At 38.6% G+C, this 14,302-nt stretch overlaps 1 protein-coding gene across 8 annotated transcripts in view; it reads left to right on the forward strand.

The window, feature by feature from the left end:
* Positions 1 to 339: 339 nt before the first annotated feature.
* The window catches only part of LOC119739632 (prominin-1-A-like), a 50,273-nt gene continuing 36,310 nt past the window's right edge, over positions 340 to 14,302 (forward strand). For 5 of the 8 annotated variants that reach the window (XM_038214625.1, XM_038214629.1, XM_038214630.1 and 2 more), the window contains exons 1-2: positions 341 to 467; positions 2,200 to 2,527. In XM_038214625.1, the coding sequence (XP_038070553.1) occupies positions 2,281 to 2,527 (247 nt within the window). In that variant the 5' untranslated portion in view covers positions 341 to 467; positions 2,200 to 2,280. Of the gene's footprint in view, positions 485 to 2,199; positions 2,528 to 14,302 lie in introns of all 8 variants that reach the window. The other 3 variants (XM_038214628.1, XM_038214627.1, XM_038214626.1) reach the window with 2 other exon arrangements.

Below are 14,302 nucleotides of genomic sequence, written 5' to 3' on the forward strand. Positions count from 1 at the left end.
GCTGGTCTAGGACTTTGTCGGGACGCATCCCCGTTTTTCCTGAACTTTACACAATAATTTTATAACATCTTTATGTGACTATAGATAGTTTGTAATGTAATTTGAACCTTAGTTAAGGCAATACTACAAATCTGAATGTAATTTGAAGTGTTTATAGTGTATTTCGAGTAATTCTGGGGAATTTGGCAAATTTTTGATAAATCTGGCAGATTTTTGAAATGCATTTGGCAGAACTTGGCCACAATCTTACGGTCACCCTGGTGAGATCATGCATCACGCAAAAATGCGATGGTACTGTTGTGCGCTTAATTTCAGTGCCTACAATTAATAATTCACAGTATGTAGAACGTGCACGAACGTCGAAGTATCAAACCACGGACCATTACACAGAGAGGAATCAAACTACATGTAAGTTAGGAAGTGTTGCGTTGTTTAACCAACTAGACGAAGCTAAGAAGATTGGGAAGGTAAGCGAGATTCCACTGTACGTAATCTTTTTTAATCCTAAGTTATCTATTTCTATTTTCATCCCCATAAAATGAAAATGTGGCTCAAATACTGGACTTCATACGAAAATAAATGGGAAAGAATGTTGCAACCTGACGCTACTTCAGCGGTTGTGTACAATTTGTCTATGGAGAGTCAAGAACAAGATTTAAGTTAAGTATTTCCTAACAAAATTGGAAATGTTTCTCAGTCCCACTCCCAGATTCATGTTTTTATCATCATTTTTGCAATGAATAACCTTCATTGAGATGATATATCATATGAAAAAAAATTCTGATATTTCAAATCATTATAATATTTATAGGCTAGGCATGTACGCAATTTGTCAGCAAATCATTTTCTTATTTTTGAGCAAATTTTAAAGGTTCATTGTGCACTTAAAAAAAAAAATGGGAAAATCATGCCAAAATATAATTTCCCTGGAACTTTGTCATGTTTGTAGCGGGTACTAAAAACTCAAGATTTATGAACGGGAATGTTTTAGAGATTGATGAAAAATTGAAATGTCACTTACTGTGAAATTTTAGGTCACAATTTTGCCTAACACTAACAGTAACAAGGCACTACAACTAGAGGTGAAAAATCAAAGTGCGTCATGTTGGGGCCGTGCCACATTATGCCATCAACAAACATCATGTAGCTGCGTGTGGGAAATGATAAGGATAAGGTCAGGAAATCAAAAACACGGAACTGTTCGGAAAGAATGTTGCAACCTGACACCACTTTTTTCATCATCTCAATGAAGGAAGTCATTTGCATATGATGATAAGACTTGGGACTGAGAAACATTTCCAATTTTGTTAGATTAGAAATTTTTTTTTTTTAAATTCTTGACTCTCCATAAACTTTGTACACTTTTCAAGTTTGTGTCGTTTTTTTCAGTACTTTTATCTATAGCGTAAAACCAGGACCATTATAGACCAGTCCCAAAATGTTTGTTTCAGAGGGAGATTTCTCAAAATTGGGGAGACATATTGAAATTGTTTTAAGATAAATTCCGAATCCTAAACAACAGGATCTAAGACTTGTCTTATTCTACCTCCATGGTGGTACAAAGCTCAAGTTAAGAAATAGTGGCCAATTACAGAATGGTAAAAACTAGTTTGTCTATGGCAGTCATGTAGACATTATTGCATCTTTGTACACGCATGCTGTGTTGACATGTGGACAAACTGGTTTTTGACCATCTTTCTTTAAACCATCGCCATTTCTTAATTTCTAAAGGCTTTATTTTCAGCGCCTTTTCACCATGAAGATGCTGTAGTTTAGGAATATCACAATTTTAACATGTCTCCCAATTTCTAAGAAATCTGTGAATGAAAAATTGTATTCTTTGAACCAAAAACTCTGTATAGAATGTATGCACAGCTGTTTTCCCACAGTAAACTTTATATATATGGAGATTTGACCTCAGTGAGGTCAATTTGTGCATCTCTCTAAGACTCTTTTGCCTCTGATGATGTCATATGCATGGACCTCGGACAGTTGTGTGATGAATGGAGATTTTAGGCGGCATAATCTGTCCCACTTGCAGTGCAACATGTATACCTTCAGGAAAAGAGTGAGAGTGTACAACCTAGAATGTTGAAGGTTGCATTAATGTGTTCATAATAGCATGAGATACATTGTAAACAAATCCTTGAAAACAAACCACCCCCAAAACAAGCTCTCTTCTTTTTTTTCTCTCTCCAGATCTGCAGATGCTGAGATAAAAGACACCTGAGGACAACAAAACCGACACAGAATAATTCTCATCTGTGACAACATCTTCTGATGAAGATGGCACCCACAACTTTAGTTAAGTGGCTACCAGCCATTGCTCTTGTCCTTATCGTTTCAATTTCGGTCGGACAATGTGCCAACTCCAACAACAATGGGAACCTGACACTAGACAATGTACCCAGTGATCACGTCTACCAGTCGAGCGGTGAATACGATGAAGGGGGTTTTCCTTTGCCTACAACTTGGGGACTGATTGACAGTTTCTTGAACACAATATCACCTGCTTCTCCACCTTATGGTAAGTTTTTTTTTTACTTGAAATCTAACTGTTTCAACAGGGAATATTTGCTCTTACCCCCCGCTGGCCCTGCAAACAGGGTGCTGGGAAGGGCTGATGATACTCGAGCTTCACAGAATCTTGTGAAGGAAGTACGGATGGCATTCTGGGTAATTTACCATGACCTTTGCATGCATCGCATGCAGCTAGCGCGCACTATATGATAAACAGCTGTAGTAAGTTTGTGTGCTGTATTCTACATCACAGGTCTTGCAAAATCTATCTAATCAGAGCTCAAAAATATCAGCCGTTCCCAGCGTCCTGTTTGCGGGGCGAGGGTACAAGCGAAAAGGGAATGCTATTTTTTCAGTTCCCAGAGAATCAGCCTACTGCACGCTTTGTACTTATCTGACTGACCAACTTATCCAACCCAACCCGACTCCCGGCAAGTATGTTCATGTCTCCTTTGGTTAATAAAACAAAATTAAAATAAAAATTATCAAAACTTGATTATAATATTAATTTGTATACTTTTTAATGACTTGAATTTTATTTCACTTGCATTTTCTTTGTTCAACGTGCTTGTTATAAAATTTGTAGACTGGCCACTTCATTACTACAGAGGCTGAAATTGAAAAACAAAAACCAATTCACTGTTTTTGTAAGTGGCAGCTGAAACATGAGTGCTTTTTGTGTCTAATTCTCCCTCTGCAAAACTAGATAAAAATTCCATTCTGTAAATTAATTTCTGTCAGCTCTTCCTAGAATTGTGTAATGGACAATTGGGGTCAGCAATTGGGTGAGGTACATTTTCAGCCTCCCAATTCTATTGATGAGTCATAACAAAGAAAATATAAAAAATACTGGACTGGATCGAGTTATACCCCAATTCATCTATTATGTTTGTGTGGTCTTTCTTTATGTAACACAAGGCGGCTTCCGCTTTGCAGGAGGAGGGTTCATCTTATATAGCGGGCTTACTGCTGCCATGGAATAACAAAAAATTGACCCAGTTCATTTATTCCTGGAAAAAAGTTGCCGAACTTTCCACATGGAGATTTTATTTTTATGAGAAAGTGTCCGATTTTCATTCATCATTACTGGTAGAATAAATAATAGCTTGAGAAATGGACACTTTACACAGTGCGTTATGTCAGTGGGCAGGTTTTGTTATTCAAATTCATTTACGATGACAGCATCAAAGTGTAACCATGGAGCTATAAACATGGTGTAACATAATACTTGCCCACTGTCATGGTGCAAAATACAAAGGGTCTTGCTTTTGTGTTGCTTGACTCACTCCATTTGCAAAATCTGTCACTTTAATTGATGCCCATTGTTAGAGTTATTTGGACACGTAAATTGTATACAGACTGGTTTCGGTGTACCCTTCAGCAATGACTGAACTTCAAGTGAATGTTCCACGCTTGAATGACCTTGACTGTAAGGTTAATTTACAAGATCAACATGTTTTGGAGCCCAACTTTAATGGCACATGCCTCAACAATTGATCGTATGCCCCCCAAGTATTGTATGACACGGTTTAAGGCTGAATAAATATCATGTATCAAAATCCTTTTTCATTTGACATGCTGCCCATTTCAATTTGACTGAGGATCAGTTTGATTTGCAACTACACCGTACCAACCACATCAAATTTATCTAAATTAGTAATTATGTTCTGTATACATGTACGTGTTGGTCTCTCCATGAAGTTGGCTCAATACTCACTGATTTGGCACTGTGAATGTGGGGTTTTTTTCTTTCTAAAAGCTAATTGTACTGAAATCCTGTAAGAAATTTTTTTTTTTATAGAAGGACCTTACATGTACAACATTTTCAACCTGAAACTCCTCAATTTTTAAATGGCTCTTATTTTGTGTTCTCAACCATTGTTCTTAGTTTCATTGGTGTTTTTCAGTGAATGTTACCGTACCCCAGAACTAGAAGTAAACTTTAAAGCATACCGGTACATGAATGGAAAATAACATATTACCATTCAAAACAAATCAAAAGGTGAAGTCTAAGGTTGATATTCATGTTGAACATACACATGCGGTATTTTTTCTGTGACCTGAAAACAGAGTCCCACCACTGATTCCATTTCAAGTTTATTATTTTGCCATTGTACGGTAGCTGAAAGAACTAAATAATGGGGCTGACTTTGCAGTTTGCAACATTGAAAAAGTCCATACCCACTTGGAATTTTGGAACTCAAATTCATTCAGAAGCACGCTACATTGTCTTTTAAAGAAAATTTCCAGAGAGTGAGTCATACGGTAAATGTTACCAGGGTGATTTTCATAGTTTAACCGGTTCAATTCCATTTAAGACTATGTACCGGTACCCTTTTTTTTTTTTTACATTTGAGTCATCCAGTCAAACAAAGTACAAAAATATAACTAAACATTCGTACAATATTTTTCTGTATATTTACATCCTACACAATAGTTCCTAAATTCTAAAGTTGGTAGCCACATTTTTGTACAGGTACCAGTACAGCATCAAAGTGCACAGGTGTTTTCTGTGGATCTGAGTAGTTTCTTTAAAAGTTATTTTTGTAATTAAATGTCATTAAATTAAGCTCAGTTTATTTAGTCAAATGGTTTTATCCTTGGAAAGTACGAGTGGGCAACGGACCACAACAATTATTTTTACCCCTCAGCCGAGAGGCTCGAGGGGTATTGTCATCGCCTAGGGCGTCCGTCCGTATGTACGCCCGTTCTGACCATACCACCCTTGTGGGGTGATGTTCCTTTCAGGACACATCACCCCACTTTTTTCACAATAGAAAAACATCACCCCAGAAGGGAATCTTTAGAAAAAGGGATAATGGGAACACAATGCTATTTCTTGGAAATTGGGAGACATTCTGGCTAGAATGTCCGTCCGTCCGTCCGTCCGGGTAGCTTGGTTTCCGGATGATAACTTGAGATAGAAATGTTGTTTGGGGTTGTAACTTCGGTAGGGGGTTGCCCTTGGGAGTAGGCAAGTTGGGATTGGTTTTGAGGTCAAAAGGTCAAAGGTCAAGGTCACCGTGGTGAGTTAAAGGTAAATGGTTTCCGGATGATAACTTGAGTTAGAAATGAGATTTTGATGTCTAACTTTGGTAGGGGGTTGCCCTTGGGAGTAGGCAAGTTGGGATTGGTTTTGGGGTCAAAAGGTCAAAGGTCAAGGTCACCGTGGTGAGTTAAATGTAAATGGTTTCCGGATGATAACTTGAGTTAGAAATGAGATTTTGATGTCTAACTTTGGTAGGGGGTTGCCCTTGGGAGTAGGCAAGTTGGGATTGGTTTTGGGGTCAAAAGGTCAAAGGTCAAGGTCACCGTGGTGAGTTAAATGTAAATGGTTTCCGGATGATAACTTGAGTTAGAAATGAGATTTTGGTGTCTAACTTTGGTAGTGGGTTGCCCTTGGGAGTAGGCAAGTTGGGATTGGTTTGGGGGTCAAAAGGTCAAAGGTCAAGGTCACCTTGGTGAGTTAAATGTAAATGGTTTCCGGATGATAACTTGAGTTAGAAATGAGATTTTGATGGCTAACTTAGGTAGGGGGTTGCCCTTGGGTACAGGCAAGCTGGGATTGGTTTTGGGGTCAAAAGGTCAAAGGTCAAGGTCACCGTGGTGAGTTCAATGTAAATGGTTCTGAATGATAACTTGAGCTAGAAATGAAATTTTGGTGTCTAATTCGGTAGGGGGTTTTCCATCGGTACAGGCATGTTTTCAAGAACTGGTTCTGGGGTCAAAGGTCAAGGTCACCATGTTGAGTTAAAGGTTAATGGTTTCCGGATTAATGATAACTTTACTCTGGCTGAGGGGTTTCAACAGCAACGCTGTTATTTTTAAAGTGGTGATTGCTTGTTACAAAGTACATTGTGCCTCATCGAAAAATTGATTATTGAGTAAAACAGTAGAAAGTTCCGTACATGTGCAATTGTACTAGAGGCTACTTTTAATACTAGCCCGAGACATGTACATTTATGGTGTAAATCGAGGATTTCTTCCTCCCTTTTCCTTTGTTTGTACACTAACGTTTTTGCAACAGCTCTCATGGGTTTGTATACGTTTTCCAACCGAGGAGTCCTCGATTCGGTTTCTGTCCTCAATTTATCGATGGTGTGGCACGTGTGTGTCCTCAATTCATACCATAAACATGCACATATGATTGCATCATACACAAAAAGTTTTGAACTGATATGTATACATTTTACATGCATGTGATGGACGTATTTTGAATATCAGTGTGGCTCCTCCAACATCCCAATTATATTGTGTTTCAAATTATACTGTTCATTGGTCCAATAAAAATCTGAAGCAATTTAAAGTGCATTTATATTGTACGTTGATCCCAACCGGTATGTTATTGGTATTTAAAAGGATTCAAATGAAGGTGTTTAACATATTTTGTCAGTACATATACGAAGTTCATGAGGGAGGACAAAATGCAATCTGTAATGTCAGGAATGTAATTGTACCTGTTCTCACTGATTTTATGAGAACATGGAGCTATTGTTCAGAATCATATGGAGGAGAGTATTTGATACATGTACCGGTGCATTGTATGTACAATGTAGGATGTGGAAAATCCTTGCTCTACCGGTAGCATGATCCATTTACCACACAAGGTTTCAAATTAAACGGTCAGTGCACACATCATAATTAACAAAACACAATGTACATGTAGTGCTACATGTTGTACATGACCAAAAGATACTCATGAATTTTTTGCAATGTCTATAAATTGGTCATGCAAACATGCTCCATAGATTAAAAAAAACATTACAGACAACAGCCTGGCCAGGCATTGATGCTGTTGTGGTGTCTCCATGGTAACCAGGGCCGTAAGCCTGTTTGAGTAATTGCAGCAGAAGGCACTTGTTGTCATGCAGTTTATTGGGCTATTACTTTTAAGTTCCATGCGGCTTAATTATAAATGTGGTTAAAATCAAAGTTCTGCAGCGCTTTATTTTTATTTGTTTATCTGTTATTTCTTTACCCAGAGTGCCATTACGTACATCAGTATGTATGCCCAAACAGTTAAAAACTGGTTTCCATTGGGGCCCTGCATACATTGTACATTACAGATTATCAAAAGTAATGTTAAGTAAAGTTAAACTCATTGAAAAGTACATTGGTGAAACATACAACAAATTTTAATATTTACAAACTGACAAGTACGTATGTACATTGTACTTTGAGCAGAAATATTAAAGAATACATGTAAACATGCATAAACTATTAAGCATGAATTATTGATCACGGGTGGGCGAAAATCCCACAAAAACATGGAGAAATGTCCGATCCGGCTCCAAATAAATACCATGGCAACCATGTACATGTATAACTCAATAGATCAGCACATTTTGAACTAAATATCATTCACTGATGGCTTCAAGTTTCTGAATCTCGGCACAGCTACAGGCATACTGTACATGTACCGTACATGTACGTATAAAGTGGCAATGTCATTTAAATTTTTAAGCCGGGAAGGGGGAATGTTTGAGTTAGAGAGAAATATAGATGGTACATACATTGTAAATATGCTGTACAGGCGTGAGGGGGTGAACTAGTAGTTTTTTTCAGTAGGATCACTGTTTTTAGCATGCCATTGAAAGCTTCTTTTTATGACAGGTTTGCACATACCCCCCCCCCCCCCCTATCAACCAATGTTTACAAAGCACTTATCGTTATCAGCTTTACAGCTGATGTACTTGACACTGATATACATGTAGGCAGCAGCACAAATATTTGAACTGAATTAAGCAAGCATTTAACCTTTAAAATACCCAAAATCTCAAGAGAAGAGACTGCGAGTATTTAAAAAAGAAAAGTACATGTATGTTGCAGTTATCTGTATATTGTAAAATGCAGTTCTTACATTATTTTTGTGAATGCTGTGACGGTTAACCATCACAAAATATTAATAAATGTATGTGGTCCTATTCTTAAAAGGATGTGTAAATGTATAGCCTACAGCTTGTACATATTCTATTGTTGATGTACCCTAACGTGGCGCGGCCCCCATTGTGGTGCACTTTGATTCTTCGCCTGTAGCGCCTACCTAGCACCTAGAGCAAAAGTTTTAACTGAAATTTCACAGAAAGTGAAATTTCATCAAGTTCTAAACTCTCCTGTTTATAAATTGTGAGTTTATTTACCCGTAACAAAGTTAAAAGAAAAAATTTCTGGCATGACTTTCCGATTTTATTTTCAAGTGCAAAGTGAACCCTTTGAAAATGCCCCAAAAAATAAGAAAATAATTTTCTGACAAACATCTGGCTGGGTATGTACAATAATTATTTATCAGAATTTGTCAAGTTCACAGAAATTCTTAAATGTTAATTTGGAATTTTCCGAGATTTTATTCAAGTGCGCCACGTTAGGGAACACTCTGCCAATTTGTGCCCAATTTCCGGACGCCACCGTTTTTTAATTTCGGATTAAATTTTATGAAACCGAAATTGTTCACAGAGGTTAAATAGCAAGCATTAATAAAGGTAAAAGTACTATAGTATTTTTCTGCTTGAATTTGAGGTTTGTCAACAGTGAGGTTTGGCAACACTACACAAGGAAAGTCGGGTCGGCTTCGAAGTGCGCCACGTTTAAGGGAACACGACTATATAGCTACCTAAATCTGGATCTCCATAAAAGAAAAATAGAAAAAAAAGGAGAAATAAAATGTTTACACACCTGAAGGAGGGGTATATGGAACTTGAGAGATGTCCCGGTACATGTAGAGTAAATTAAATGCAAAATCCGATTTCTTTATGTCTTTGTAAGAAGGGCTTCATTCCAAAGGCCAGAGGTTTACTGAGATGTTTCAGGATTGCTAATAACCACCTGCAATATTTCTTTATACAACCGGATTTGCCATTGTGAAGAAAAATTGACACACCTGCCTAGATGCATGTTTGAGTACCGAGTAAAGCAGTGTTGTAGTCGAGGCCACAACCTCCGAGGCCGAGGCCGAGGCCACAACCTCCGAGGCCAAGGCCGAGGCCGAGGCCACAACCGCGAGGCCAAGGCCAAGGCCGAGGCCACCACCTCCGAGGCCAAGGCCGAGGCCGAGGCCAGCTTTCAAAACACGTAATAAAATATAAATCACTAAAACAAGGCTGAGATTATGTTGGAGTTTTAACATCTTTTTAGTTGAATTCACTGAGTTTTGGAGTGCCTGGCTTACAAATTTACAGTTTGCAATGGGTTTCCTCTTGTAGACAGTCCGGCGAATTTTATTTTTTAAAGAAAGAAATCTCAAGTTTTGTATCACTGAAAGCAAATTACACAACAAAATCAATGGCGTTTGAATCAGGCTCATAGGTGTTTGCCCTTTGGAGATACAACAATTCAAATGGCCAAATTTTGAGTTTCTATTCTGTAAGATTTACATCATTTACTTTTAGCATGTTTTATAAATCTTATTTTCAAAACCTATCAAAATGCTTAATATCATAGGAATCCCCATTAAATAAACAACAACTTGATTTTTGAATCAGGTTTTTACCACTCATAACCAAAAAGTTACGACCACGACCCCCGACCTTCGCACTGTCCTGGCGCGCGCCGAGCAAACACGTACCGCGATGCGACCAGACAATGCCAGACGGCCCGCCGTTACGCACGGGCAAAGCATAGTTCCAATCCCGCTCCACACAACGGGATAAGTGTCCACGCATTATCACTGTTAATACCGCGGTACCAGACAACTTGGTCTGGCAATGGCCAATCCCGCTCCAAACAACACGGCAACACGGAACATGCGTGCATGATATCACTCAGTTCATCAAAATGACCATGAATTCTCGGATCATCCGATTTGAATCCAATGGCTTTGAAGAATGTTAAGATCATGGCAAGAGGTAGGGAGTCCACAGGTTTTGGCCGTATATCTGTAACCACGCAAAATTAGTCAATATCAAACCGTGCTTATACATGTAATAAGTATCAACATGGCTCTAAAATACAAAAAGTATCCTGGTACCACGAGGAATACTGACTCGTATTATTAAAACATTCATGCAGAACTTTGCATTCATTTGGATGGAAAAACGAATTCTGAAATCGCGCTTTCCATATCGACCATTTGCTCCAAACATTACCGTGTGAGCCGGAACTTTCATTTAAATCACCGTGTAAAAATAAAATCCACTTGATAAATCGTAATTGTTTTTATCATATCTTTATGAAAACAAATGGTACGGACTAGTACACTCGATCGTACCCAGAAAGTTAAGACTTTTACTGAAACAGTGGCCTATAAAAAGAAATGATCAAGCTTGCCGCACCTTGCCGCAATTCATTTTTAAAGGTCGGGGTACAGAGGCGAAACGAGAAAATTTTGTACAACACTGCAACCAGACTAGTCTACTACCAAATGTTATTGTACGCAAATGGGATTGGTGCCAGACTTATGTAGTCTGGCACGCGGTAACAGTTATAACGCTTGCACGCACGTGGAAAGCTGAAGCGCAGGCTAGGCGAAGATGCTACGTACGTGGGTACGTTCAATGCAACCATTTCCAGTTCATTCGTGCGTACATTGTATATGCGTTCGTTTCACGGAACCCACTGCGGCAGAATCTCGAGGGTTTGATACGGTAAAAAATTAAAATTAATTAGAATAGAAAACACATCAAAATGGGCGGCCTCGAGCCGGCCTCGACCGATTCGCCGAGGCCGGAAGGCTCCGAGGCCGAGGCCAAGGCCGAGGCCTTGCACCTCCGAGGCCAAGGCCGAGGCCGAGGCCATGAAAATCGGCCTCGAGGCCGAGGCCGGCCTCGAGACCTCCAACACTGGAGTAAAGCCCCACAGACCACTGTCAAGTTGATCAACATGTGTATGGCATGTAAAACAAATACATGTAGGATACGGACCAACGCCCAGCTTGACATAGAGTATCATAATTTTGCTCAAGGAAGTAGGCCTATCAATTGACTTTTGTTTACCATGGATGTAGAGTGTCTGTTCATGTCTGAGGACTTTACATGAAGTAGGCCCACGTGTACATATTTCATTACATGTTTCAGTACACATACCCTCCCTCTCTCAGTGACACTCTAGAGAGAGTTACGGTACCTTTCATGTCAAAATTTATCAAGGTGACAGGTTTTAACTGTGGTACCGGTAGTTGGTGTCCAACCTGTACAAAAAGTATGGGAGAGGAAGTGGATAGATTGTTTTGCTGGTTTTATCGGTAGAAGGGTGGTATAAAGGCAATAAATAACACCATACAGTAAGGGGTGAAGTATAGACACAACAAATTGCTAAATAAAATGAAGTACATATGTACATGTATGTATGTTTACTTAATTTTATTTAGCAATTTGTTGTGTCTGACTTCACCCCTTATTTTTAGAGTGTGTTAAATTTTGTCAGTAACTTCAATGATGCTTGCGGAACAAAATTTCACGTAACAAAATTTCACGTAACATATCTATTGGTTTTTGTTATGACATATGTCACAAACAATTTGGAAAATGTCCCATATTCAATCTTACATGTACATGTACATGTAGTATCGCCGACCATACCATTACTTTCCTTCTGTTCTCTATTCAACTGGAATAAAAAGAAAAAAAACCCACAGTGATTGGCCTGCATGGTCAGTGACGTGTGTAGTAGCACGTACACTGACGTACATGTAGGCCAGACTTCACTTCTTTTGTTTGCTTTCATAGAATTGAGGCTGCGGCCATTGGCAAAAACCACATAGGAAAGCATTTTTGTGTGTCACTGTGGGCAAAACCACTGCTTGTGACATTGCAGGAAAAACTTTGTTGGAATTAAAAGCCGTTTCTCCCTTGAGATTTTGTTTTACACCTACATTTGTACATGTACCGGTAGTTGGTTCTCCTAATTTTTCTAAAAGACTAGTTGAAAGTCTTGAAATATTAGTGATTTGTTTACTGTACTGAAGTGATAGAGTTACAAGACTCAAGCTGAACTGAGGATGGGTTTTTACAATGTACCGGTACTCGTACTTAGGGAATACCCCAAACTAGCCTTTTAATTTTACACATGGAAAGTTTGATTGTACATGATACTTGTGGCTCTTGTGATCTGTTTTGTTTACAACCCTGACAGACTGGCGATTTCATTGTGATGAATCCATTTCAATTTGTACAACGTTATTGTCTATGTAGCTTGTAGTTAGATGACTGAAGTTGACGTACAGTGTATAATATTGAAAACGCACTAAATGTAAGTGGCATAAATGCAACCAGTGAATATAAAAATGCAGCCAAACTTAAAATTTAATTTTGTTAATTTGTGTATACCGGTATGTGTATTTTATGGAACTACCGATATGAGGCAGAAAATATTTCACAGCGCATTTAAGCAGAGTAAAAACTAGTGGAGAACCAATCAATAGCAATCAATATATTTTAGCTGGTATCATAATTTCATTTTCCCGATCCCCCCCCCCCCCCATATTGTTCCCCCTGCAACCTGTAGGAATATTGGCCTATGGTTGCATAGATTAAACCTCTGAATTTAAACTTTAACCCTAACCGCCCTGAATCCTCCAAAATCCTTTTTGCAAATTGGAGGAATTTGCAGGATTGAGGTTACATGGCAAAAGTGCGTTGCTGATTTCGGAGTATGCACTTTGTCAAGGTCTTGGGCCGGACCTTGTGTTGTTTATGCTCAGCCGTGCATAAGTTTCGTCCTTGATTATACTTGACATCCTCCGCACTGCTCCAGGATGTCACTGCCTCTGCCTCAGCCTATTGACAGTCATAGCCGGAGGCAGTGGTCACCCCTCCATGGACCATATTCAAGAAATAATGGAGGAATTTGCAGAATTGAGGCTATATATGCTATTTTTCCATGAGGCCAATTGGAGGATTTTGCATGATTGAGGCTACATACATGTACATCCTAGCAAAAAGGCCTATGGAGTTAGGGTTAATAAAAAAAAAAAATTTTTTAATAGGACCTATGCGTTAACAAATTTTCAAAAATGTTTCAAACAAAAACCCAAATTGTCACGGGATCTTCCTTTCAGATAAACCTACATTGCGCAAATAGGCCTAATTAACAATGTTTTTAAACATATTTAATGTACAAAAGCTTAGAAGCAATCAAGCAGGTCTGCAGATAGGTACATGTAGGCGTCAGCCTTTGTGAATGGCAAATGTTTAAACAGTTCTTAAAATATTTGCTAAAGGTTTACAAAATTAAACACAAAGTCACATCCTTGATATACACTCTATTTTTTCCTATTTTTTCCCCAATGAAAAGTCAAGATTCCGGTATGTTTTTTTAATATTCCGCGATGTTATTCAGCTTTTTACTATAACCCTGAAATTGATTCCATAAAAAAAAAATTGGTGTCAATTGAAATGCTTTGTCACTCATTTCCTGTGTGATTGCCAATGCGGTCACAACCTGAAACCTTGAATTCAAGCACTACCAACATGTAGCTGCATGATGAGCATGCATATGACACCTGTACAAATGCCAGGAAAAGCAAGCTGTTGGTTTCAATTGGTCTGTCTTTACAAGCGGACTATTGATCAGTTGTGGTGGCTTATTGATTTGTTATATTGTTACCATGCACCAAAGCTGTTGCAATGGATCCAATAGCTGGAGATACATGTACGTATACACAAATATAGGACCAACGGGTGTGGTTGCTATGGAGGAAGTGACAACAATCATTGTTAGGATAAGGCTTTCCTGGCTCTTTTCGCTCATCTAAAAAGAACACTGACAAGAAAAACTGGCTTTAAACTCAAATTGGTCACGTATGCAGCATATGCTGTAATCAACAGAGCGTTTGCCTAATTCCCCCGTT

The sequence above is a fragment of the Patiria miniata genome, unplaced genomic scaffold (assembly GCF_015706575.1).
Source record: "Patiria miniata isolate m_02_andy unplaced genomic scaffold, ASM1570657v1 HiC_scaffold_4, whole genome shotgun sequence".
NCBI lineage: Eukaryota > Metazoa > Echinodermata > Asteroidea > Valvatida > Asterinidae > Patiria > Patiria miniata.